This window comes from Capra hircus, chromosome 17, assembly GCF_001704415.2.
Source record: "Capra hircus breed San Clemente chromosome 17, ASM170441v1, whole genome shotgun sequence".
NCBI classification, from domain to species: Eukaryota; Metazoa; Chordata; class Mammalia; order Artiodactyla; family Bovidae; genus Capra; species Capra hircus.
This window is the reverse complement of record NC_030824.1, coordinates 40,859,420-40,886,102: the sequence shown is the minus strand read 5'-3', so window position 1 is coordinate 40,886,102 and position 26,683 is coordinate 40,859,420. Positions and strand designations below refer to the sequence as shown.

Sequence of the window (26,683 nt, the reverse complement as noted above, 5' to 3'; positions counted from 1 at the left end):
TAAGATGTCAAGTAGTACCAAGATACTTTAACTGCAAATATTAATTTCTTATATAAGCAATCTAATTCAAGCAATCTGATTGGCTTAAAACATTTCAATAAAATTACCATTCAATAAAGCTACTAGTTAGCATTCAGAAAATACTTAGGCATTAAAAATGTCTACAACTTGCTTCAGTTGAAGAGCAAAAAGACAGATAAAAAGGAAAGGCTAAAAACTAGTAACTTTAAGGATTATTAATATTTTAGATGAGGTGTCATATTTTTCTAGTGTTTGATGGTTTTTGTTTTTATTTTCCCTTGACCTAGAAATCTTTGATAATATTTTACAATTATATACAGAATACAATGTTTCAAAATAAGGTTCTTCCAATTTTGAGAGAAAACAAAACTACAGAATTGAAATTAAACCAGAATGCATGTTATTTTCACTTTCTTAACAAGAAAATCTGGGCTGCCAGCTAAACATGATAGATCAAACTCCTCATCTTTGTCCAAACTGTCATCCCTTCTGAGGCCTTTTCTCTGATCATTTATCTAAAACTGACGTCATCCTCTTCTCCTAAATTTTTTTTCCTGGCATTTATCGCCAAGTGACAGTAGATTTTAGTAATTTTTTCCTTTTTTAATTACTACAACCTCCACTAGACTGTAAGGTACATGAACCATGAGCTCCATGATTAATATGGTGTTTCTCAAGCAGGACCCACTTTACTGGAGGCACCCAATAATACTTGTTGAATGAATCTCTGCTTCCTTGAGAAATTCTATTAAAATAATAATAAGGGAAAAACCGGTTTAAAGCAAAAAAGAGTACATGACAAGAATAAAGTTCACAAATTTTGGCAAGATGGAAGGGAGGTGGAGGAGTGGCAACTCACTAAGAGTGAGCAGAGAAAGTTGAAACCTAATTTCTTGCAGAGGGAGATACTGTTGAAAAGAGAACCACATGTCTCCAATAATCACAGAAATTTAAAATTAAAGGAATTAAGTACTACTGTGGTAAGGCTCCAATTTGTGCTGGAGTCACATGGGGCCAACTGAGTTACCTTCACAATTACTGAAAAAGACTCACACAGATACATCATTGTGAATATCAAATCATCAGGGATATAAGGTAATTAGAAAGAAAAAAACACCAAATGGTGGATGATAAATGTGCTGTGGGGGGCCTGGAGGCCCTGGAACGGGAGGCCATGGTGGTTTCTGTGGAGGCTTCGGCAGTGGCACTGGCGTCCAGGGCTGATGTTGCAGAGCTTGCAGAGGCAAAGCCAAGTACATCACCAAGCTGGGCCACCTGGTCAAGGACATGAAAATCAAGTCCCTGAAGGAGATCTATTTCTTCTTTTTGCCCATCAGGCTATCTGAGATCCTTAACTTTTGAGATCATTGACTTTTTCCTGGGGTATCCCTCAAAGGTTTTAAAGATTATGCCTAGGCAAAAGCAGACCCGTGCTGGCCAGTGGACCAGGGTCAAGACATTTTGTCACCACTGGGGATTACAAGAGACATGTCAATTTGAGTGTCAAGTGCTTAAGGAGGTAGCCACTGCCATTCATGGGGCCACCATTCTGGCCAAGCTCGCCATCGTCCGTGCTGTGAGGCTCCTGGGGAGACAAGAACAGCGAGCCCCACACCGTCTCTTACAAGGTGACAGGCCGCTGCTGTGGCTCCGTGCTGGTGCGCCTCATCCCTGTCCTCAGGAGCACTGGCACTGTCCTAGCCTCTGAGCCCAAGAAGCTGCTGCTGATGGCTGGAACTGACAACTGCTGCACCTCTGCCAGGGGCTGCCCCGGAACCTTGGGCAACTTTGCCAGGGCCACTTCTGATGCCATTTCCAAGACCTACAGTTATCTTACACCTGGTCTCTGGAAAGAGATGTTGTTCACCAAGTCTCTGTATCAGGACTTCTCTGACCATCTAGTAAAGACTCATACTAAGAGTTTCCATGCAGAGGACCCAGCCTCCACATAGCCACCATATAGTTTTATATGAGAAAAATATAATGAATGAAGCCAGAAAAACAAGAAAAAAGTCATATACAGAAGGATCAGCAGTAAGAAAATGATTTCTTAAGAGCAGTATTAGAAACTAGACTCCAGAGTAATGCTTTCAAAATTGTGAAAGAAAATGATTTTAATTCCAGAATTTTACATATGGCCAAATATTTGTGAAACAGACATTTTCAGATAGCCAAGATCTCAGTTTATCTCCTATCCACCCTCCTTAGAAAGCTATCCAAGAATACATCTACCAAAACAAGGGTATGAAGAAACACAGAGGATGTGATAAATAAGTAAGGACAGAGGAAAAGGGAATCTAGGGTGAGAGTTATACATGTAACCTAGAAAGGGGCCACAGTCAAGACAGGTAAATAGGTGCATGAAGGAATCTAGGGGATGGCTCTCTAAATAACAAAATGAGAAACAAACCAGAAGTTAAAGTGCTCTTTGTGGCTTACTTTTATGTTACTATAGTGTTGGCCTTCCTTTCCCTAGTTTAAAAGAAAAGAAAAAAAGTAGTAACCTTTAGGCTCTATGGACTTTACCATTTGGTTGAGAATAAAATTTTTAGGCTGAATGCAACACTACTGTTAAAAGCATAACTATAATAAATAACACAGTGTTCAAAACCACAAAGAAGGAAGAGTTAGCATTTCTAATAATCCCGTACCTTTTCCAATATCAGCACCTAATCGGGTTCGGGCAAAATCTAGTGGGTAAACTACACATAACGATGTTGCCCCAGCAGCTCCACCAGAAGCCAGGTTTGCCAAAAACCACCTCCAGAACTGAAACATATTAATTAAAAAGTAGTTATTAAACTATAGACTCTGATTTTAAAAAATCTTTTATTTTCATAAGGTTAAAGAGCCAGATTTACAAGATGCTTTTACAAAATAAACACCTAAAATAAATAAGCATATATTATCATCCAAAATACTTCCCTCCATGTCCATGCAGTCTTTGTTTCTTACCAGGCAGTCTAGGAGATACAGGCTAGATGCTGATATATTGAAATTCCAAGATATTTTAATATCCTCCAGCAAAAGCAGCCCAGATTAGCATAAGAAGCCACATAAGATATTCCACCCTTTAGACTGTATAAAGCTTTTTATTAATAATATATCCTTTTATAACTGTTAGGTATCTGTGGAGGCCTCAGTTGTTCCCTTTCTTGGTGGCAGGGGAGAGGGACAGTAATATATCATAATGCCACAATGTCACTCTGTAGTTTTAGTAAAAATAAATTTAAACAGGTCAAAAATATAGACTGTGTTCAAATGCCAAATGTAAATTGGCAGAAATCAATTATAATGTGGCTGAGTGGCATGGAAGACCTTACTGATCTACTACTTCACAAGGGCTGTTGAGGTTCTTTTTGATAAACATTTGAAATGTGCTCTGCTTAGGTCCAGTAAACTGCTTTTCAACATCTAGTGCTCAAGAAAAAGAAAGGAATATTTGAACTGGAGTTCTTACAGAAAACCTAGGGTGTAAGACCACTGTAACCAACCTAGTCAAGCTCAGTTTCTTGCTTCTCTGACATCTTTTTTTTTTAAATTTAGTTTTAGTTGGAGGATAATTGCTGTGCTGGCCTCTACTGCACAACAACACACATCAGCTACAAGTACACACACATCCCTTCCCTCTTGTGGCTCTTATTTCCAACAATAATTTTAAGTCTCCCATGCTTTGGAACTCTCAATTTTCTCCTGGCCTGAAATGCCCTTTCCATCTTTTAAATTTTTTTCCTATCTTTTATAAACAAAAAGTTATTGATTTATGCTCTAATTCAAATTCTATTTTTTTTCATGAATTCTCTGATCTCCAGCTCATTCAGAACTATATGTAATCATACCTTCTTCCTATAAATACTTCTCTCAGAGAATAAAGGTAAATCACATGATCATTATGTAAAATGTATCAACATGTTCCAGATTCTCATTTTTTAAAACCAGTATTTACAATCACTACTTTCAATTTATAATTATTTGTGTACCTGTCTTGTTTTACTTTCTACAGACTATAAATTTCTTCAGCCAGAATTATTTTTATTTTTACTTACTGAGATGTATTTACCCACTGTTCAGCTCACCCATATATTCAATGAATTATTAGCATATCAGAGTTCTGCAACCTTTACCAGTTTCAGAACATTTTCATCACTCCAAAAGAAACCTTGTACCTATCAGCAGTCACTCCACACCTTTCCCATCTCCCTGAACCTAACATAACCATTAAGCAACTTTCTGTCTCCATAGATTTGCCTATTCCAGACATTCCCTAATCATGAAACAAGCAGCCTTTTGTGACTGGCTTCCTTCATATAACATGTTTGTAAGGTTTATCCATGTTGTAGCATGTGTAGCATGTGTTAGCACTTCATTCCTTTTTATTTGCAAATAGTATTTTACTGACTTATCACATTTTATTTACCCATATCAGTTGCATGGACATTTAGGTTGTCTACATTTTTTGAGGCTTGAATTTTTAATTCATTTGTTTATTTCACAAAGCAAGTCATGGGGCCTTGTCCAGAGTAAGAGTAATGCATTCAATAAATATTTGTTTAATGAAGGGTACTTGGACTCCCACAGTGCCTTTTGACGTGAAACCCGTAAGTTCTACTGTACAGATAGCCATGTTTCATAATCATATAGAGATAATGAGACCAGAAGGTAGCTAATCTATAGTTTGGAAGATGATATGTAACCTGGCAGAAAAAGAGGAGCTAGGCCACAGTTTAAATCTTATAAATGTGAATCTAGAAATTCTAGGCCAGTTAGTAGTACGGACAGAAAAGGAAAAAACATTAAATAATGTTTTTAGGTTTCAGTTTACTTTGAGACTGTTGAAAGCTACAGATACTTTTCCAATAAAAATTTCACATATATAAACATAGTTTTTTTGTAAAAGTTTAAGTTATTCCTCAAGTTTGCATGGATCTCAGGTAAAGAACCCCCCCCACCACTTGAAAGGTTAGTAGGAATCACTATGGTATTAACAGTGAACTTAAAAGAAATAAAATGTTGGAAAGTAAAAAAGATGGGCAATAATGAGGAAATGCAGAGCAAATAGATACACACAAAAAACCAGATCATTACAGACAGAGATATACTAAATGACCTGGGAGACAAAGATAAGGAGTATATAGTTTGATCCCTACAGCTGCCTGTGGTTCAAATTCCACTGCAGTAAATATGTCTTTTTCTTGAAGTAATTTCTCTGCTTCTTACAAGCAAACAGGCCAAATCAAATAGGCTATGCAGCACAAAGATTTATAAAGTGCATCTTAAGTTCAATTTAACATTCTATTTCCTTCCTAGATAAGAGAAAGAAAACAGATCCATAACTTTCTGGGTGAATGTATAATTTACATAATTTACTATTCAAACAGGGACCTGTCTGATAGCGAAAGTGACGCCAATGAGAAAGCAATGCAGGCAGGCAGAAAATGTATAAATAGTATGGCCAAACTACTAGGGGAAGGAAGGCAGGGAAGGTTAAGAAGCATGGAAGGAGGGAAGGAGACAAGAAGACTCTATGCTGAATGATAATTCTGCAAGTGTTTCTGTAACAGATAAAGTCTGTTCCGCCACAATTAAGCTTGAAAATAGAACAGACCCAGAAGTTGGTTTTTTTGTGTGATTTCAGATATCACTATACTGTAAAAGGGGGCTTCCCAGGTGGTGCAGTGGTAAAGAATCTGCCTGCCAATGTAGGAGATGAAAGAGATGTGGGTTCAATCCCTGGGTCGGGAAGATCCCCTGAAGTAGGCAATGGCAACCCACTCCAGTATTCTTGCCTGGAAACTCCCACGGACAGAGGAGCCTGGTGGGTTACAGTCTACGGGTAGCAAAGAGTCGGACACAACTGAGCACCACCACCAAACTATAAACAGAGAGGAAGTGAAAGGAATCAGGAAAGGAGAATAAGAGAGTTTAGAGGAAAATAATCCTATTCATTTTCAACTGTTGACAAATAGATGATAAACTGCCTCCAAGCACAAATACCTGGGACCAAAGTTCTTTCTAACAGTTTGTGCGGGCATGGAAGAGAGGAGGAAGCTCTAGTCTTTGATGAGGGTTGTGCTGGTAGCTGCTTAGGAGCGGCAGACACATACGTTATGCCCAGGTTCAGCTAACACTCATCTAGTTCAGTCACCTCAGCTGGAAGAGGAGTAAGAGTATGGTAGAAAGAACTGAATTTGAGAATTAGAAAGACATGAACAAATGACTAGGGCAAATGCTTTAAGCTCTGTCTTGTTTTCCTTATCTGTACATTTGGGGTAAAAATAACTACCTCAAAGGGCAAAGTAAAAGTTCAGTGATTAGAGTATATAGTAGGCACACATCTCCCTACCATGGTTATTTTTTTAAAACTTTTTACTCTGACATAACAGCAGACTCACATGCATCCTAGTACATATGAAGTCTTAAAACTTTTCAAGCAATTTTCCAATGGCAGCCCACTCCAGTACTCTTGCCTGGAAAATCCCATGGACGGAGGATCCTGGTAGGCTGCAGTCCACGGGGTCGCACAGTCGGACATGACTGAAGCGACTTAGCAGCAGTAACATAGTTATGTGTGTGCATGCTCAGAGGTTTCAGTCGTGTTGGACTCTTTATGACCTTATGGATTGTATGTAACCTGCCATCCTCTGCCCATGGGACTCTCCAGGCAAGAATACTGGAGTGGGTAGCCATGCTCTTCCAGGGGATCTTCCCGAATCAGGGATCAAACCCGAGTCTCCTGTGACTCCTGCATTGCGGGAGGATTCTTTGTCCACTGAGCTACCTGGGAAGCCCAGCATAACTATAGTAGAGGAAACTAACATTGATGGAAATCTACCTTATTCAGATTTCACAAGTTTTACACACTCATCTGTGTGTGTATTTAGTTCTATGCCGTTTTATCATATGTGCAGATTCATATGACCACCAATTATCACAGTGGACAGTTCCATGATAAAGATCCTCCATTTATGGACCTCTTTATAGCCACCTCCCTCTCTCCTGGTAAATGGTAAATAAATGAAACCAGAAAGCAAATATTTTTTGAGATTGGTATCTTTTCAGTTAGCATTCAAAGTTGCTATTTATATCATGTTTGTTCTTTTTTAAAACTATATGGTAAAATTTACTGTTTAGGCATTTTAAGTGTATAATTCAGTGGCATTAAGGACAACACTGTATAAACATCATTACTATTTCCAGAACTTTTCATTATGCTAAACATAAACTCTGTACCTATTAAAGAATCTCCCTCCCTCTTAGAGCTGGCAACCTCCATTCTACTTTCTGTCTCTATGAATTTGCCTTTACTAGATCCCAAGAGGATCATACAATACTTGTTTTATCAAAACATGTTTCTCTTTATTGCTGAGTGACCTTCTATGGTGTGATGTACCACAGTTTAAGCATTCACCTGGGACATCTGGGTTATAAATTTTTGTCTATTATGAAACAATCTTCTATGAACATTGTATACTTTGCTTTTTTGTGAACAGAGGTATTTTTCTCTGGGATAAATGCCCAAGAGTTGGACCGTATGATAAGCATATGTTTAGTTTGTAAGAAACTGTCATACTCTCTTGAAAGCGGCAAGATCATTTTACATTCCCACCAGCAGTGTAAAATTCAGCTTCTCTGAATCCTTGCCAACAGCTAGTATTGTCACCAGTGCAGCCATCCTGAGAAGCATGCAGAGATACTTATTTTGGTAGACCAACTACTTTTAAATCATATACACTGTACTTCCCTGGTGGCTCAGATGGTAAAACGTTTGTCTACAATGTGGGAGACCTGGGTTCGATCCCTGGGTTGGGAAGATCCCCCGGAGAAGGAAATGGCAATCCACTCCAGTACTATTGCCTGGAAAACCCCATGGACAGAGGAGCCTGGTAGACTACAGTACATGGGGTCGCAAAGAGTCGGACAAGACTGAGCGACTTCAGTTCACTTCACACTGTACTTGTTTTTTCTATCTTCTATGTTTCTTTGAAAACCAGGTAAGAAACCCAAAATACTGTATTTTCATTTTTAGGTGTTTTTTTTTTTTTTCACTTTTCTTAGAGCAGGAACAGAAATAGAAGAACATTTTGATGTCTAAGGGCAGAAACAGAAGGATCATTAGTAGCCAAATTTAACAAATAATATATATTTAAACATTACATATTACTTGTGACTGAATATCTTTACATTCTAAATAAGACTGCATGTTCTTTTTTATTGTTCTTTTCTTATCTTTTGGCCACACCTTGCAGCATGTGAGATCTTAGTTTCCCAACCAGAGATTGAACCTGTGCTCCCTGCATTGGAAGTATGGAGTCTTAACCACTGGACCACCAGGAAAGTGCTAGCATATTCTTTAGAAGCATACTAAAAATGTTTTTACCTCAAGCTCTACTGATTTGAAATTTATTACAGAGTTTTAACAGAGATCAGAGTTAACTGAAACTTTTAGAACCATGTTATTTACACTGTTAGGGACAGATGTTAGTAACATAAATTTTCTAGTTAATTCTGGAGTTAATTGCTCCATCTGGCTTAGTTTTACAGGAATTATCTTTTGGGGGAGATAGGGTGGAAAATGTTCAGTAAAGGGCTAACTCAGCAGGCATGTGTTGCCCAAACCCTGCACATACTGAAAAGATCTCCCTCCTTGACCAGACCTAAAGGTTCCATTGAGGTAACTTTCTGAGCCCGTGGAATATCCTATCTAGTAAGACTGTCTTTATATGCCAGAAGCTTTGGCAACACCAGATAGTTTATACTAATGCTGATTTATGGTGAACACCCCTTTGTATACTTGGGGCTTTGGGCTAAACTATATCAATTTGACCTTTTGAGTGGGTGGCAGCCGTAGCTGGAGACTGAGTAGCTGAGTCTATTACACATGCCTATGAAACTGACTTCCCTCCCACAAAGACCTGACCACCACAGCTCAAGTGAGCAACCTTATTTGGCAGTATATGTGTTGTCTCACATTATTGCTGGGAGAACTAAGTGCTGTCCAGCTGAGTCTACTAGGAGAGGACACCTAGAAGCTTGTACCTAGTTTCTCTTAGATTTTGTCCTATGTGCTTTTTCCCTTTGTTGATTTTAATCTACATCTTTTTGCTGTAAACCAGGAGTATAATAGCTTTTCTGAGTTCTCTGAGGCCTAGTGAATCACTGAACATGAAGACAGTCTTGGGGACTCTCTGATACAATTCTGTAGTCAAAAGAAGTTCCAACTATTACAAGTTCCAACTAAAGATCCTGTAGTTATTAAATTTGTGTTAAGAGGTTTATAGAAACTTGTAAAAGTTAATAATTTCTAAATTTCCATATGTAATTTCTATGACTTAATAATATTATAATATGCTAACAGTTATTAATGTTCTAACTATTATTTTTTCTACTTTGAGCACCTCCTCCCCAAATAAAACTCCACAGGTCTTTTAATGGATAAAGAAGATGTTGTACATATACAATGGAAAATAACAGCTATAAAAAAAGAATGAAATAACACCATTTGCAGCAACATGGATGTAACCAGAGATTATCACAGTAAGTGAAGTAAATCAGAAAGAAATATGGTATCACTTATATGTGAAATATAAAATATAAAAGAAATGGACCTATCTACAAAACAGAAGTAGACTCACAGACATAGAGAACAGACTTGTGGTTGCCAAGGGGTATGGTGGGGTAAGGGAGGGAAAGAGGGGGGCGCTGGGTTAGCAGAAATAAAATACTATATATATGATGGATAAACAAGGTTCTACTGTATAGCATAGGAAACTATATTCAATATCCTATGATAAACCATACTGGAAAAGTATATTAAAAAGAATGTATACATACATGTCTAACTGCCTCACTTTGCAAAACAACTCCAATACTTTGGCCACCTCATGAGAAGAGCTGACTCATTAGAAAAGACTCTGATGCTGGGAGGGATTGGGGGCAGGAGAAGGGGACGACAGAGGATGAGACGGCTGGATGGCATCATCGACTCGACCGATGTGTTTGAGTGAACTCCAGGAGTTAGTGATGGACAGGGAGGACTGGCGCACTACAATTCATGGGGTCGCAAAGAGTCGGACACGACTGAGCGACTGAACTGAACTGAACTGCCTCACTTTGCTATACAGTAGAAATTAACACAATACTGTAAATCAACCATGCTCTAATTGGGAAAAATTACCTCAGGTAAGACAAATTCAACTACTTCTTAGAAAATTTTAGAGATATTAAAATATAATTACCTGCTTTTTCCAAAAACAGAACTACCATATGATCTAGCAATTCCACTCCTGGGTATATGTCCAAAAAATACAAAAACACAACTCAAAAAGATACAGGCACTCCAATGTTCATAGCAGCATTATTTGTAACTGCCAAGGTTGTAAAGGTATATAATCAATTCAAGTGTCCAACAATAGATGAATGGATAAAGAAGATGTGATATAAACAATGGAATACTACTGAGCTATAAAAGAGCATGAAAATTTGCCATTTGCAGCAACATGGACAGACTCTGAGGGTATTATGCTAAATGAAGTAAGTCAGAAAAAGATATATACTTCATGATATCACTTCTATGTGGAATCTATAAAATACAACAAAGTAGTGAATAAAACAAATAAGAAGCAGATTCACAGATACATAAAACAAACTAGTGGTTACCAGTGAGAAAAGGGAAGCGGGGGCAGATAGGGGTGTGGGGGAAAGGGTTATTATGGGATAATTTGAATCACATATGTGAAACTTTTAAAAACTGTAAAGCACTATATAATTTAAAGAATCTTTCATTTAGTTAAAAATAATAAAAAATAATTACCTGTTTTTCTTTATTAACTCCAGACATGAACAGTTGTTTGTATTTGTCTTTGAAAGCAAAGTTTAGAGCTTGTGTTGGAAAATACCGGATAACATTTGCCAAATTGCCACGCCAATAACTGAGGAAACCTACATAAGAAAATATACTAAATATAAACTTGTATTATTATTAAATAATTTGCATAGCTTTAACAAATTTTGCTGTTTGAACTACCTAAAACTTACATCTTTTCTCATGAGACAAAAAAAGAAATTTCAGTCGCCAACTGAAGAAAAAATGGCAGTGTTAACTCCAAGCACTCCATTTCAATTTTTTTAATTTCCAATAAGAAGCCTTGACTACCTAAAAATCTATGGAAAGCATTACCAGGTGAATATAGGTCTCTTCACTAATAGAAAAACAGAGCTTACTAGTACTCATAAGAGAAGTTTAGTCTCATTTCAAATCATAAAATACAGTTCCTATGGTGACAAGTCTGTTGGAACAAAACTGTGCTGTATATATACTCCTGAGAATGAGATAAGAGTCTTATCTTTATATTTTATAACCTAGCCAAATAAAAGGAATTCACAATTCAAGGCAGTTTTCAGAGGCCTGACGAAGAGACAGGAGGAAACTTTCAAGATTAATAATCTTCTCAATTCAAATCTCCATGGACTGAATGACCAAACTTTATAATTCAGTCACTGTGTTACCTGATAATTCAGAGCTGCCTTTATAATCCTTAGCTGCCCCAGAATACAACAGGCGATCCCCTCTAGGACCCATAGTTGTTTTTACAGATGGTTGAACCCTGCTACTCTTAATAAGATAGCTCTAGTCCCAGCTTCAGAGAAGGCAATGGCACCCCACTCCAGTACTCTTGCCTGGAAAATCCCATGGACACATGAGCCTGGTAGGCTGCAGTCCATGGGATTGCTAAGAGTCGGCACGACTGAGCGACTTCCCTTTCACTTTTCACTTTCATGCATTGGAGAAGGAAATGGCAACCCACTCCAGTACTCTTGCCTGGAGAATCCCAGGGACAGAGGAGCCTAATGGGCTGCTGTCTATGGGGTCGCACAGAGCCGGACACGACTGAAGCGACTTAGCAGCAGCAGCAGCAATCCCAGCTTGGAGAAAAGAATATCCATAAACAGTCTCCTAAAGATAAAAATTTGAATGAAGATAATCTCAGTTGACTGGGCCCAGTGCTCAGAAACTGAAAGTTAGATCAGATAAATACACCAAGAGAAAGATATTTATTTATTAAATAAATAAGTATACTTTGTGGGAAGTAAAATTGAGTATTAGTGAATCCCAAGGTGAATGTAAAGCAGTCGCATAGAGACAATTAAGATGTATATTAATGGCCAAGAAATAATCTTTTCAGTCCTCACAACTGATTCAGTTACTTGGCATTCAGTTGCAGGCATAAATTACTAGGGCATTTAACACGTAATGAGAACAGCTACAACTTCCTGAGCACTTAATGTGTACCAGGCACCGGCAAAGGCTGTACTTGTACATTTAATTTAATCATCACACTAAGGTTATGATATCTGTTCTCTTATAGTACCCATTTCACACATGCACAAACTGAAACTTTTATAAACTTAAAAACTATAATCAGGATTTAGAATCAAGTTTTCTATCTCCAAAGCTCTACTGCAGCTTTGGGTTTCTGGAGAAGCAAATCCTATAAAAGTTTGGAAACTATTAAAGTATAGTAAATAAATAAGTCTATTTTTTAAAAAATGCAAAATGATTATCGTAAAAATTTTTGAGGCAATATTAACAATACTAATTTCTAGAAACTGCTTTTTATTCACTTAATCCTCATAATCACCCATGAGGTAGGTAATATTAATCTCTTCATTTTATTTATGAAGAAGTGCATTAAAAACAACCTCTTAGGCATAGAAAAGTTAGTTAAATAACTTGCCCAGTGTCACTTAGGTCAGAAAATTGTACATCTGGAATTTAAACTCAAGCAATCTGGCTCAATAATTCAGTCCCTAAACTACAATACTTTCCTTAATCATGCAAATATTTTCTGTACCTAAGAAAAGTCAACAAGTTTTCTTTAATGGAAGCAAAATTAAAATCTTAAAACATGAGAAGTGTAAGCAAATTATAAAAGAATATTGCTTGCTAGTTACAGCCACACTGAATTCCTGAGGGAGATTGATGAATCTAATTTTCAGAGGTATTTTTAGTGATTTCTGAGTTCTTCACAGTTAACAACATTTAACAACATAGTTAAGCATTTGTATTTTCTGCAGACTTGTGGAAGAGAAACACTGAAAGTAAAATATGACTGTAAATAATACCGAAGAATTTGTAAATTGCTTTGGGTAGTATACTCATTTTCACTATATTGATTCTTCCAATCCATGAACATGGTATATTTCTCCATCTATTAGTGTCCTCTTTGATTTCTTTCATCAGTGTTTTATAGTTTTCTATATATAGGTCTTTAGTTTCTTTAGGTAGATATATTCCTAAGTATTTTATTCTTTTCATTGCAATGGTGAATGGAATTGTTTCCTTAATTTCTTTTTCTACTTTCTCATTATTCGTGTATAGGAACGCAAGGGATTTCTGTGTGTTGATTTTATATCCTGCAACTTTACTATATTCATTGATTAGCTCTAGTAATTTTCTGGTGGAGTCTTTAGGGTTTTCCATGTACAGGATCATGTCATCTGCAAACAGTGAGAGTTTTACTTCTTTTCCAATTTGGATTCCTTTTATTTCTTTTTCTGCTCTGATTGCTGTGGCCAAAACTTCCAGAACTATGTTGAATAGTAGCGGTGAAAGTGGACACCCTTGTCTTGTTCCTGACTTTAGGGGAAATGCTTTCAATTTTTCACCATTGAGGATAATGTTTGCTGTGGGTTTGTCATATATAGCTTTTATTATGTTGAGGTATGTTCCTTCTATTCCTGCTTTCTGGAGAGTTTTTATCATAAATGGATGTTGAATTTTGTCAAAGGCCTTCTCTGCATCTATTGAGATAATCTTATGGTTTTTATTTTTCAATTTGTTAATGTGGTGAATTACATTGATTGATTTGCGGATTCAGGCTCTACTACAAAGCCACAGTCATCAAGACAGTATGGTACTGGCACAAAGACAGACATATAGATCAATGGAACAAAATAGAAAGCCCAGAGATAAATCCACACACATATGGACACCTTATCTTTGACAAAGGAGGCAAGAATATACAATGGAGTAAAGACAATCTCTTTAACAAGTGGTGCTGGGAAAACTGGTCAACCACTTGTAAAAGAATGAAACTAGATCACTTTCTAACACCGTACACAAAAATAAACTCAAAATGGATTAAAGATCTAAATGTAAGATCAGAAACTATAAAACTCCTAGAGGAGAACATAGGCAAAACACTCTCAGACATAAATCACAGCAGGATCCTCTATGATCCACCTCCCAGAATTCTGGAAATAAAAGCAAAAATAAACAAATGGGATCTAATTAAAATTAAAAGCTTCTGTACAACAAAGGAAAATATAAGCAAGGTGAAAAGACAGCCTTCTGAATGGGAGAAAATAATAGCAAATGAAACAACTGACAAACAACTAATCTCAAAAATATAAAAGCAACTTCTGCAGCTCAATTCCAGAAAAATAAACGACCCAATCAAAAAATGGGCCAAAGAACTAAATAGACATTTCTCCAAAGAAGACATACGGATGGCTAACAAACACATGAAAAGATGCTCAACATCACTCATTATTAGAGAAATGCAAATCAAAACCACAATGAGGTACCACTTCACACCAGTCAGAATGGCTGCGATCCAAAAATCTACAAGCAATAAATGCTGGAGAGGGTGTGGAGAAAAGGGAACCCTCCTACACTGTTGGTGGGAATGCAAACTAGTACAGCCACTATGGAGAACAGTGTGGAGATTCCTTAAAAAACTGCAAATAGAACTACCTTATGACCCAGCAATCCCACTGCTGGGCATACACACCGAGGAAACCAGAACTGAAAGAGACACATGTACCCCAATGTTCATCGCAGCACTGTTTATAATAGCCAGGACATGGAAACAACCTAGATGTCCATCAGCAGATGAATGGATAAGAAAGCTGTGGTACATATACACAATGGAGTATTACTCAGCCGTTAAAAAGAATTCATTTGAATCAGTTCTGATGAGATGGATGAAACTGGAGCCAATTATACAGAGTGAAGTAAGCCAGAAAGAAAAACACCAATACAGTATACTAACACATATATATGGAATTTAGGAAGATGGCAATGACGACCCTGTATGCAAGACAGGAAAAAAGACACAGATGTGTATACCGGACTTTTGGACTCAGAGGGAGAGGGAGAGGGTGGGATGATTTGGGAGAATGGGAATTCTAACATGTATACTGTCATGTAAGAATTGAATCGCCAGTCCATGTCTGACATAGGGTGCAGCTTGCTTGGGGCTGGTGCATGGGGATGACCCAGAGAGATGTTGTGGGGAGGGAGGTGGGAGGGGGGTTCATGTTTGGGAACGCATGTAAGAATTAAAGATTTTAAAATTTAAAAAAAATAAAAAATTTAAAATAAATAAATAAATAAATAAATAATACTGAAGAATAAGATTTTATTATCTACACCTGTGTTACAGTAACGCACTAACATTACTGGCAGAGGATGGAGTCAATCTTAAAAGTAAAGAAAAGAACATATTGGCTGGAGAATTGCCAATGCAGTCAAATGGGATTTAAGTTAAAAATCATCACTTGTTTTTTTAAAAAAACAAACTAATAAACTGAGCTTAAAAAGTGTTGTGTGTCAAAAATGTATTGCAATTCTCATTTTATACATGGCTCTTATTTATTAATAGTCATTTTGAAAATGGTTGATTTAGATGGTATTGAGGTATTACAGGTTTCAGATTGTGAGCTGTTATATAATTATGATTATGAAAAGTGTGAAAGTGTTCATTTCTCTGTTGTCTCTGACTCTTTGTAATCCCACAGACTGTAGCCTACAAGGTTCCTCGGTCCATGGAATTCTCCAGGCAAGGATACTGGAGTGGGTAACCATTCCCTTCTCCCAGGGATCTTCGGGACTCAGGAATCAAATCCGGGTCTCCCACACTGCAGGTAGATTCTCTACTGTCTGAGCCACCAGGGAAGTCCAATTATGATTATAGTACTGAATTAATATCTACTTCCAAAAGAGCGTCACAAATGAGTAGTAAAAAGCTTTTAACTTTGGCTAACGTATTGAATATAAATAGAAAATTCTGATGACAGACATCTGCAACTTAACAGGAGACCATGACAGAGTGCCAGATTTATGACTGAAGTGGTTTGGTATCATTGACAGAATGTATTCCTTTTAGCAAAATTGTATTTGCATGAAACAATCTAGAGGATTCAACAAAACAACTGTCAATATCTCAATGAAATTCTAGAAACAAATAAATCTCTAGAAGAACAACAGGAAAACTGGCAGCTTTTAATAAGTTATGTCTGAAAAAATATTTCTCTCACACACAAAATACTATTGCTTGGCTACTACTGATTCGTAGATTCCCTGAAGCTACAGGTATCAGGTTAAAAACCCTTCCTTTAGCGTTTTTCCACAGAACATGCTGCAAAACCTTACTCTTATTCCCTTTTTTCCAACTCACTGATGTACCATGCTTTTAGGAGTACCAATGTCCTTAGTAAGAGTACAAAGAGGAGGAACTTCAAAGTGGAATTCTGAATGCACTTTCTATAGAAATATAATTTTGGGAGGCTAGGTTTCAGCATTTTATTAAACTATACTCTAGGTACACTATGTACCATGTAGGTTCTTTAGATAGATTACAAAAATCTACTTTATATGTAAAACAAATTTATCCCAAGTACATTCATTTACTCAGATATGCAGATGACACCACCCTTATGGCAGAAAGTGAAAAGGAACTAAAAAGCCTCTTGATGAAAGTGAAAGAGGAGAGTGAAAAAGTTGGCTTAAACCTCAACATTCAGAAAATGAAGATCATGGCATCCGGTCCCATCACTTCATGGGAAATAGATGGGGAAACAGTGGAAACAGTGTCAGACTTTATTTTTTGGGGCTCCAAAATCACCACAGATGGTGACTGCAGCCATGAAATTAAAAGACACTTATTCCTTGGAAGAAAAGTTATGACCAACCTAGATAGCATATTAAAAAGCAGAGACATTACTTTGCCAACAAAGGTCCATCTGGTCAAGATATGGTTTTTCCAGCGGTCATGTATGGATGTGAGAGTTGGATTGTGAAGAAAGCTGAGCGCCAAAGAGTTGATGCTTTTGAACTGTGGTGTTGGAGAAGACTCTTGAGAGTCCCTTGGACTTCAAGGAGATCCAACCAGTCCATTCTAAAGGAGATCAGTCCCGGGTGTTCTTTGGAAGAAATGATGCTAAAGCTGAAACTCCAGTACTTTGGCCACCTCATGCAAAGAGTTGACTCACTGGAAAAAGACTCTGATGCTGGGAGGGATTGGGGGCAGGAGAATGGGACGACAGAGGATGAGATGGCTGGATGGCATCACCAACTCGGTGGACATGAGTTTGAGTGAACTCTGGTAGTTGGTGATGGACAGGGAGGTCTGGCGTGCTGCGATTCATGGGGTCGAAAAGAGTTGGACACGACTGAGCGACTGAACTGGACTGAACTGACATTCATTTACAATTGATGATGAGGAATGAACATTTGTAAATTCAAGAATGTATTCACAATGATTAAAGAGCTAAAATTTATTAAGCACTAACCATGCAATAGACCCAAGGTTGAATATTTTATAGCATTATCTTTTTTTCCTAACTTTTAATTTGATATTAGAGTATAGCTGATTAACAATGTAGTGATGGTTTTAGGTAGACAGCAAAGGGAGTCAGCTACACACATTTATGTATCCATTGCTACCCCAAACTCCCCTCCTAACGAGGCTGTCACATAGAGACAGAGTTCCCTGTGCTATAAGGTCCTTGTTGGTTATCCATTTTAAATATAGCAGTGTTTACAAGTCCATCACAAACTCCCTAACTATGCCTTCCCCTTATTCTCTGCCCCTGGCAACTACAAGTTCATTCTCTAAGTCTGTGAATCTGTATCTGTTTTGTCAGTAAGTTCATTTGTATAAATTCTTTTTAGATTCTGCATATAAGGGATATCATATGGTTTTTCTCCTCTGTCTGACCGACTTCACTCATTATGACACGTCTAGGTCCATCAATGACCCTGCAAATGGCATTATTTTCTTTTTAATGGCTGAGTAATATTTCATTGTATATATGTATCACATCTTCCTCCATTCCTCTGTTGATGGACATTTAGGCTGCTTCCATGTCTTGGATGCTGTAAACAGTACTGCAATGAACAGTGGGGTGCATGTGTCCTTTCAGACCATGTTATTTATTCATTTTTTCGCTGCACTGGGTTTTCATTACTGTATACGCACTTTCTCTAGTTGTGGCGAGTGGGGCTACCCTTCACTGCGGGGCAGGCTTCCCACTGTGGTAGGTTCGCTTGCTGCGGCGCACTGGCTCCTGGCTTCAGCAGTCGTGGCAGGCGGGCTCAGCAGTTGCGGTGCATGGGCTTTGTTGCTCTGCGGCATGTGCAATCTTCCCAAACCAGGGATCAAACTCATGTCCGCTGCAGTGGCAGACAGATTCCCATACGCTGACCATCAGGCAAGTCCCAGATCATTCTTTTCTCCAGATATCTGTCCAGGAGTGGGATTTCAGGGCCATATGGTGACTCTATTTTTAGAAGAAACTCTGGACTATTCTCCACAGCGCTGTACGAATTTACGTTCTCACCAAGAGTGTAGGAGTGTTCCCTATTCTCCACACTCTCTCCAGCATTTACTGTTTGTGGTCTGTTTTATTACAGGGATTATCCTGTTTAACCATCAAAACTACCATATGAGGTAGGTAATAAAATTATTGGGCTTCCCTGGTGGCTCAGACGGTAAAGAATCCACCTGCAATGTAGGAGACCTGGGTTCGATCCCTGAGTTGGGAAGATCCCTTGAATAGGGAACAGCTACCCTCTCCAGTATTCTGGCATGGAGAATTCCATGGACAGAAGAGCCTGGGGGGCTACTGTCTACGGGGTCACAAAGAGTTGGACATGACTGAGCAACTTTCACAAACATACAATATGATTATAACCAGTACAGAACTAAGGAAATTGAAGTTGAGAGAGGTTAAATTAAAATTGTCCAAGGTTACAAGATAAGGGAAAGACTGGGATTTAATTCCAGATCTTTCTACATCTATCTGACTACAGATCTAGAACTATTACATCTCTATTGCCTCTAGGTAAAAATCCACTTTGAATAAAAACAGTAGTATATTTTGATCAGAATAAAACAAAGGAAAAGCAAGAGTGAAGCAAATATAGTAGTATTTCACTCTCTAGTCATGCAGATTAAAGGACAGTTTCCAAATATATAATCACAAAATTGATACAGAAAAACATGGGGATTGTGGTATACTTCTCCTCTAACAGCAGAACATCTAAGGTGTGTTGCTTTTTTTTTTTTTTTTACTTAATTGCTTAGTAAAAATAATCTCTTCAAAATTTAAAGATGATTAAAAAACCTCCTTGGAACTTTTTTTTTTTTTTTAGAATTTTTTTTTTAATGTTTTATTTTTTATTTATTTATTTTTTAAATTTTAAAATCTTAAATTCTTACATTCTTAAGTTCTCCTTGGAACTTAATTCTGAGAAAGTAATTAAGAATTAATATAAAACTTATGGGAAAATGGGGGAACGTTACCAGGTCAGTTACTGGTCAACTTACAAGTCAAGAATGGAAATGCTAGGCATGTTTGGGTATACAGTTGACCTTTGAACAACGTGAGAGTTAGGGGCGCTGATGACCCATGCAGTCAAAAATCCAAGTATAACGTGCAGTCTGCCTTTCTTCTATGTAGCTTCTCCATATCCACGATTCTGCAACCATGAAGTCAACCAACCAGGGATCATGTAGTACTATAGTATTTACTACTGAAAATAAAATCCACACAATTCAAACCCATGGTGCTCAAGGGTCAAGTGTATGTATATTCTAGACTTGTACACTCCAACATACTTTGACAGTCTGCCTATTAGTTAAAAAAAAACACAACCAATGATTCTCAAATATGTACATACTTAAAAAAGCAAATTATATACCTTTGCCACTACACCACCCTGTTATGTGCTTCTGTAAAACATATCCAAAAGAGAAATTGAAGAATGAGACAAAGATTCTTCATTTACACAATACTGTAAATCAACTACACTCAATAACTATACAAAAAAAAGGATTCTTCATTTAAAAACCTTTTATGTGATACCAAGTACATAGCAGGGCCTTCTCTGGTGGCTCATATGGGAAATAATCTGCCTGCAATGCAGGAGACCCAGGTTTGATCCCTGGGTTGGGAAGATCCCTTGGAGAAGGGAATGGCAAACTCACTCTAGTATTCTTGCCTGGAGACACCCATGTAGAGCTGCCTAGCAGGCTACAGTCCATGGGGTTGTGGAGAGTCAGATAGGACTGAGCGACTAACACACACGCACACAGAGCAGGCCTGCTATGGTTAGCACTAGGAGTACAGTTCTTGGTCTTATGGAACTTACATTACAAAGACAGACAATGGAGAAATAAATGCTAGGTGTCCAGAAAAAAAAAAGTAATATGCAGATGGAGAAAGAGGAAGGACTATTTAGATAGGGTGGTTAGGTCAAACTCTAAGATATTAGGACACAACTAAGCATTTATTTTACTAGTTAAAACACAGTACTTTCAAATATCTTGCTAATTATGATGTTTTCATACTATCATCTGCTATTATCTCAAGGCACCCTTAGAATGAGGGTCATCCTTAAAAGTAATGTGAATCTATATTTCAAATAGTCTTCTTGACAATTTCAAATATTCAAATAGTCTTATCTCTATAAAGCCATTTAATGGAGCCAACATAAACTATATTTATTACACAATAACTGAGCAAGGGCTCCAGTCATCCCTTTTCCCCTGTGTTACCCTTACTCTTTTTTCAGGATGCCTTAGTGTCCTGTGATATATAACTGACATTTGGCCAATCATAGGTACCAAAGCCAAGGCATTTAATAAACATCAGTAAAGTTTATTTTCCTATTTTATTTACATAAAGCATATACCTAATATTTTCTTTTAATACCCCAAAATATCATCTTCAAGATTTAAAAACCTTACTGCTTTAGCATTCAGAAAAATATGTTTGTAAAAGTTCATATTAAAAATAGCTGATGAACTCATGGCCAGAAATACCTGAAAGAGAGAAGAGTTCTGGTGGGCTCTTAAAAACTGAGACTTATAATATCCTTGAAAACCTATGTTACAATATACTAAATAAAAGTTTGTATTAATTAAAATATATTTACTGATGCATAGCTTGCTCGGTGAAAAAGAAGCACTCTCAAGACACTAAAATGTTAACTGTGGTGATGTTAGCAGTTTTTTTTTTTCAACTTTTTGTTTCTCCATATTTTCTAATTTTCTATAAGAAACATGCATTATTTGTGTAATGAAGGTTTAAATAGTACTAAGTAATAAAAGTACACATATAAAGTTGGAAAGTCATAAAACCAACTAATGAATAAATCTTTAAAAATAGCATTAGTCAGGTTAAACCCAGACACTTTTATTAAAAGGTTCAGGATTGAGAACATGTGTACACCCGTGGCGGAATCATGTTGATGTATGGCAAAACCAATACAGTACTGTAAAGTAAAATTAAAAAAAAATAAAATAAAAAGTATCAAAGACACCCGAAGAGATATTTAAAGCTATGTTTAGAACAAGAATGAAGAGATGTCTCCTTGAGGTGTAAAGAAAGACGTAAGGTAAGAAGACAGTGAGAGAGCGCCTTGTTGTGCCTTCTGAGTTCACTGTCTCTTATCTTCATTTCATATTGCCTAAAGAAAGGAAAAGTTATCAGTAAAACTAGAATATGGAAAACAAGAGAGACTTCAGAATGCTGAGATGGTGATGTACCTTGATTTTCACAAGACAGTAAATTCCAGAAAACAAAAGCCTCAGAATCTGACTGCCTAGTAACGTTCCAGAATGATCTAGCACAGTGATTCTCAACCCCACCAGGTCCCAGTTTTCCAAACATAATAAATAGTTTACAATGCTCCCTTTACTACCTATAAACAGAATTCAAAGACAATGACCTCTTCACTAGCTCAAAAACAGTCAATATAATGCCTTCTTTGCTACATACAAAGAGGAAATAAAGGCATTTATAACATGTATTTTTAATTAGTAAATTGGTCAGGTGTGATCACATCAGAGACATAATAGAGACATAACAGTAATTAATCTGTTGTGTTTAAGATACACACTGACATTGTGAAAAAAGGACTTAATAAGTATATCTATACAATCATAATTCAATATTTAAAAATGAAGATGATGTAAGTGGTGATCAAATATGACACACAGAGCTGTTAACATGAGTTTCCACAATGATGAACACCTCTCAGCAAAATTCTGAACAAAACAAAGTACAGTCTTTCCTTACACGACAGCTGCATTACTGAAATTAGTGTGTACTAAAATTATGCCCTGCACAGTTTATGTTAAGTAAATAATCAAAAACAGGTTTTAGTGCCATAAGAACATCCAGTGGGAGATCTGAGTCATTCCGTTGCAGGGTAAGTCTTTGTTGTGCAGGACTGACCGTGTACAGGGGCAGCAGGATGTTCAGCAGTCCTGGATTTTGCCTTTCATATCACTGCATTTAAGGATTACTCCCCTCTTTGTGCTAAACAAAAAATTCCTCACAAGTTTCCCAAAATGCCCCTAGATGGCAATATTATCCCTGTTGTGAATTACTTATCTTTTAGCATAGTATATACCATGTGTACTGATAACAAGGCTTTGTATGTACTAGGAAACATTTTCTTAAAATTCTGCTTAAAGAAAGCTGGAGCCAGAATACTATTCAGAATGGTCTCAATTTACAAGAGCCATATTGAATGTGTGTGTGCGTGTACTCAGTCACTTCAAACGTGTCCTATTTTTGCAACCCCAAGGACTGATGTTGAAGCTGAAACTCCAATACTTTGGCCACCTGATGCGAAAAGCTAACTCATTTGAAAAGACCCTGTTGCTGGGAAAGATTGAGGGCAGGAAGAGAAGGGGACGACAGAGGATGAGATGGTTGGATACCATCACCAACTCAATGGACATGGGTTTGGGTAGGCTCTGGGAGTTGGTGATAGACAGGGAGGCTTGGCATGCTGCAGTTCATGGGGTTGCAAAGAGTCGGACACAACTGAGCGACTGAACTGAACTGAACTGATGGACTGTAGCCCACCAGGCTCCTCTGTCCATGTGATTTTCCAGGCAAGAATACTGAGTGTGTTGCCATGCCCTCCTCCAGGAAATCGTCTAGATCCAGGGACCCAACCGAGTCTCCTGCATTGCAGGCAGATTCTTTACCGCTGAGCCACCAGAGAAGCTTCATATTTAACATATTTAGGTTTAAATATTACAAAAAACATTTTAAATACAAAATGACTTAGCACTGGTCAGCACAATCTTTCCAGAATATTTAACTTTACCTGACTAAAGCAGATTAGTAAATAATAAAGAGGCTCCTACTTCTCTGAAAAGAAATGGGAAGCTTGCTCTAATAAAATAAATGGAAGATGTGAACCATTAATTATGAAAGATCTAAATTAAGCTCCCAGACCGGGCACAATAAATCCACAGTATAGATGATGCCTTAAGAGTCTATATCCTCAACCCTAAATACTCTGCTTGCAGGGTCTTAGTTCCCCCACCAGAGATCAAACTTGTGTCCCCCTGAAGTGGAAGCCTGTAGTCCTAACCACTGAACAACCAGGGAATTCCCAGGAATCCTTTTTTTATAAGAGGAAATGTAACCTGTCTTAGACTTAGGAGTGAAAGAAAGGCCTGCATTTGAGTTGAACCCACTTCACATCTTGTTCAGAATACACAACAAACAGGCCTATTTCCCTTTTTAAAATTCATATAGATGTTTCAATTGAATCCAACTATATGGGAGGCTCAGATGGTAAAGAATCTGCCTGCAATGCAGCAGACCCTGGTTCAATCCCTGGGTCAGGAAGATCCCCTGGAGAATGGAATGGTATTCTTGCCTGGACAATCCCACAGGTAGAGGAGCCTGTCGGGCTACAGTCCATGGGGTCACAAAAAGTCAGACATGAATGAGTGACTAAAACTACACTATACAGCTGAAAGTTTCTGATCAATTTATCCTCTATTCACTTAGCTAACTTAGAAGCCAGTCTGCAAGGTGATGGCAATGAATGATTAACAGGGCATTTTCATTATTCCTTAAAATCGTTTCAATATTAATGGGAAAAACTCCAAAACTCCACAATGAACCAAAATATCAAAATTTTACATAAAAACAGAGCCTAATGCAAAAAAAGAAAACTAATCCTGTCTCTGCTTAGAGTTTTTACATTGCTCACTGTAGGTTTTCCTCATTAATTTTGATTTCTAAAAATACTGCATTAAAATAGTTTGTTTCTAGACTGAGGTTCCCACAACGCACAGTGGTAAAGAATCCGCCTGCTAATACAGCAGACACCTTCGATCCCTGGTGGGTAAGATCCCCTCTAGAAAGAAACGGCAACCCACCCCAGTATTCTTGCCTGGAGAATCTCACGGACAGAGGCGCCTGGCAGGGCTACAGTCCATGGAGTAGCAATGAGTCGGACACAACTGAGCACGCACGTTCCACTGAGGTTTTTTGGCATCCTCCTAAAACGTGTACATTGAGTGCCTGTTGCAGTAGTTCCTGAGAACAAACAAGCTCTTTTCACTGAATACATACTAGAGCGGACCCAGTGCTTCTCTATTTGGTATACTTGTCTCAAACATGTTATTTCAGCAAACATTTCAGAACCTTAAAGCACTTATTAACATACAGCCAAGTGCCTAACGGCATCTCCCCCAATCCTGGGAGGTCAACCATTTCCCTCTTGAGACAGGTAGAGGCGCACCGGGGTGCAACGCCTACTAGGAAGGAGAACTGTAGACAGAGAGAAGGTGGTGATCCCGCCTGGCCAAGGACTGCTCACGTGTAGGCCTTCTTGACCCTGGGAAAGCAGAGCCTCATAGACTGGTTAAGAAATTGTATTATCACAGGCACAGAAATCAACTCATCACCGACACACAAGGCCCTGGTGCCCGCAGCGTCCCCTCCTGGATCACCCACTCCTTTTTCCCGGAAGCTGACCCTGCGCGGAGGGAAGGTTGGAGCATACGCACCTTGCTCACGAGGAATCCGCACCAGGCAGTCCACGATGCCTTTGTACTGCGCCTCGGGGCTGATCTGCTTGGACGACGCCTGGACCTGCAGCAGCAGCTTCACACGCTCGATGGGCGCCACCGTCGTCTTGGACACAGCCGCCGCCACCCCGCCTGCCAGCAGGTCCTTCCCGAAGGATGTGGCGTCAAAAAGCCGCTTTTCCACCTTCTTCTCCTGCCTCTTCTTCGGAGGTTCACGCTGCATGGTGGGACGACTGACGTAAAAACGGGTAGCAGAAGCTCAAAATAAGAGCCGGAGACACGCGAGGACGAAGCCGAAAACTACTTCAGCGTAGTCCTGGCGGGAAAGCCGCGCTCAGGACTCTGGGAGAAGGTCGCGCCAGGGCCGCGGGGGCGGGGAGCTGCGCAGGTGCCTCCAACCGCCTCCAGCCAGTGGAGCGGGTCACGTGACTCCCAACACGTGGCTCTTCAGCGCGGTACTGTCTAAGCAAGTAGAGGTGCCTGGCTGCGCTTGCAGCGGCGGACTGGACTGGGGAGCTTTGAGTGCTCATCTGGGAAGGGATCCGGGAGAACCAGGTCTGTAAAAAGAGATTTAGTAGCCCAAACATGACAGAGCAGCAAAATCAACCGTGTGGGACTAACCAAGTTTAGTTTTGGTTCCTAGAGTAACCCTTGCACCTTCTATTAAAAATCGCTTTAAAATCTTCTCCTTTAAATGTAACAGGGGTCCTTTGTCTAGTCATTGTCTCAGTGTCTGGTTTTACCTACTGTACCCCCATAACATAATTCAACACATTTCTCTTTCTCCTGTATTTTATTTAATTTGGTAATTCTATCTGGAGCAGTGGTGCTCAGTCAGACGACTGCACAAATTGGAGGTGTTGGTAGGGAGTGGGGGGAGACACGGGTTTGTGCCCGGGTGTCTGTGTTTGGATTTGAATTCCCCAGGTAATTTTAATGTGCAGAGTTGGGAACGTGTTCTAGAACAGCGGTTCACAAGCTGATTTTAGGATACCTTTTCACTCTTCATGTAGAAGACTGCAAAGAAGCTTCTGTTTTTGTTATATATTGATATTAATCATTTCAGAAATTGTAACAGAAAATTATATAAATCTCATTTAAAATAACAGTAAACCTCTACATAAGTAACATTTTTGTATTGAACAATTATTTTGCCAACAAAAAATGTAGTGAGAACAGCCTTGTTTTATATTTTTTTAAGTCTTTTTAAATGTCTGGCTTAATAAAAGCCTGATTTACACAGCTGCTTTTGCATCCCATTTGCTGCAATAGTGCCCAACATATATGTAACTGCTGGAAAACTCCACTGTACACTAATGAGGGAATAAGAGTGAAAGAGGCAAAAAATGTCCTATTATTAATAAAGAAATATATTCTTAATTCCTCTTTACAACTTGTTTGATGGTTTCTACTAAAGGAAGGAAGCTTCCATTTTATCATCTCTTACTCTGCAGGACTTTCAGTCTTTAAACACATCTGTAAAATGTGAGATGAGTTACTGGCTTTTTTGAACTTAAGTTTGCATT

General features: G+C 38.3%; 1 protein-coding gene and 1 pseudogene across 1 annotated transcript in view; one reads left to right on the top strand and one right to left on the bottom strand.

The window, feature by feature from the left end:
* The window catches only part of SLC25A31 (solute carrier family 25 member 31), a 33,232-nt gene extending 7,794 nt beyond the window's left edge, over positions 1–25,438 (bottom strand). Inside the window, exons 1-3 of the mRNA XM_005691270.2 lie at positions 25,137–25,438; positions 10,832–10,959; positions 2,673–2,790 (exon numbers count right to left, since the gene is read on the bottom strand). Of these exons, the coding sequence (XP_005691327.1) occupies positions 2,673–2,790; positions 10,832–10,959; positions 25,137–25,380 (490 nt within the window). The 5' untranslated portion in view covers positions 25,381–25,438. The remainder of the gene's footprint in view (positions 1–2,672; positions 2,791–10,831; positions 10,960–25,136) is intronic.
* On the top strand, positions 850–2,521 carry LOC108637857 (annotated as a pseudogene).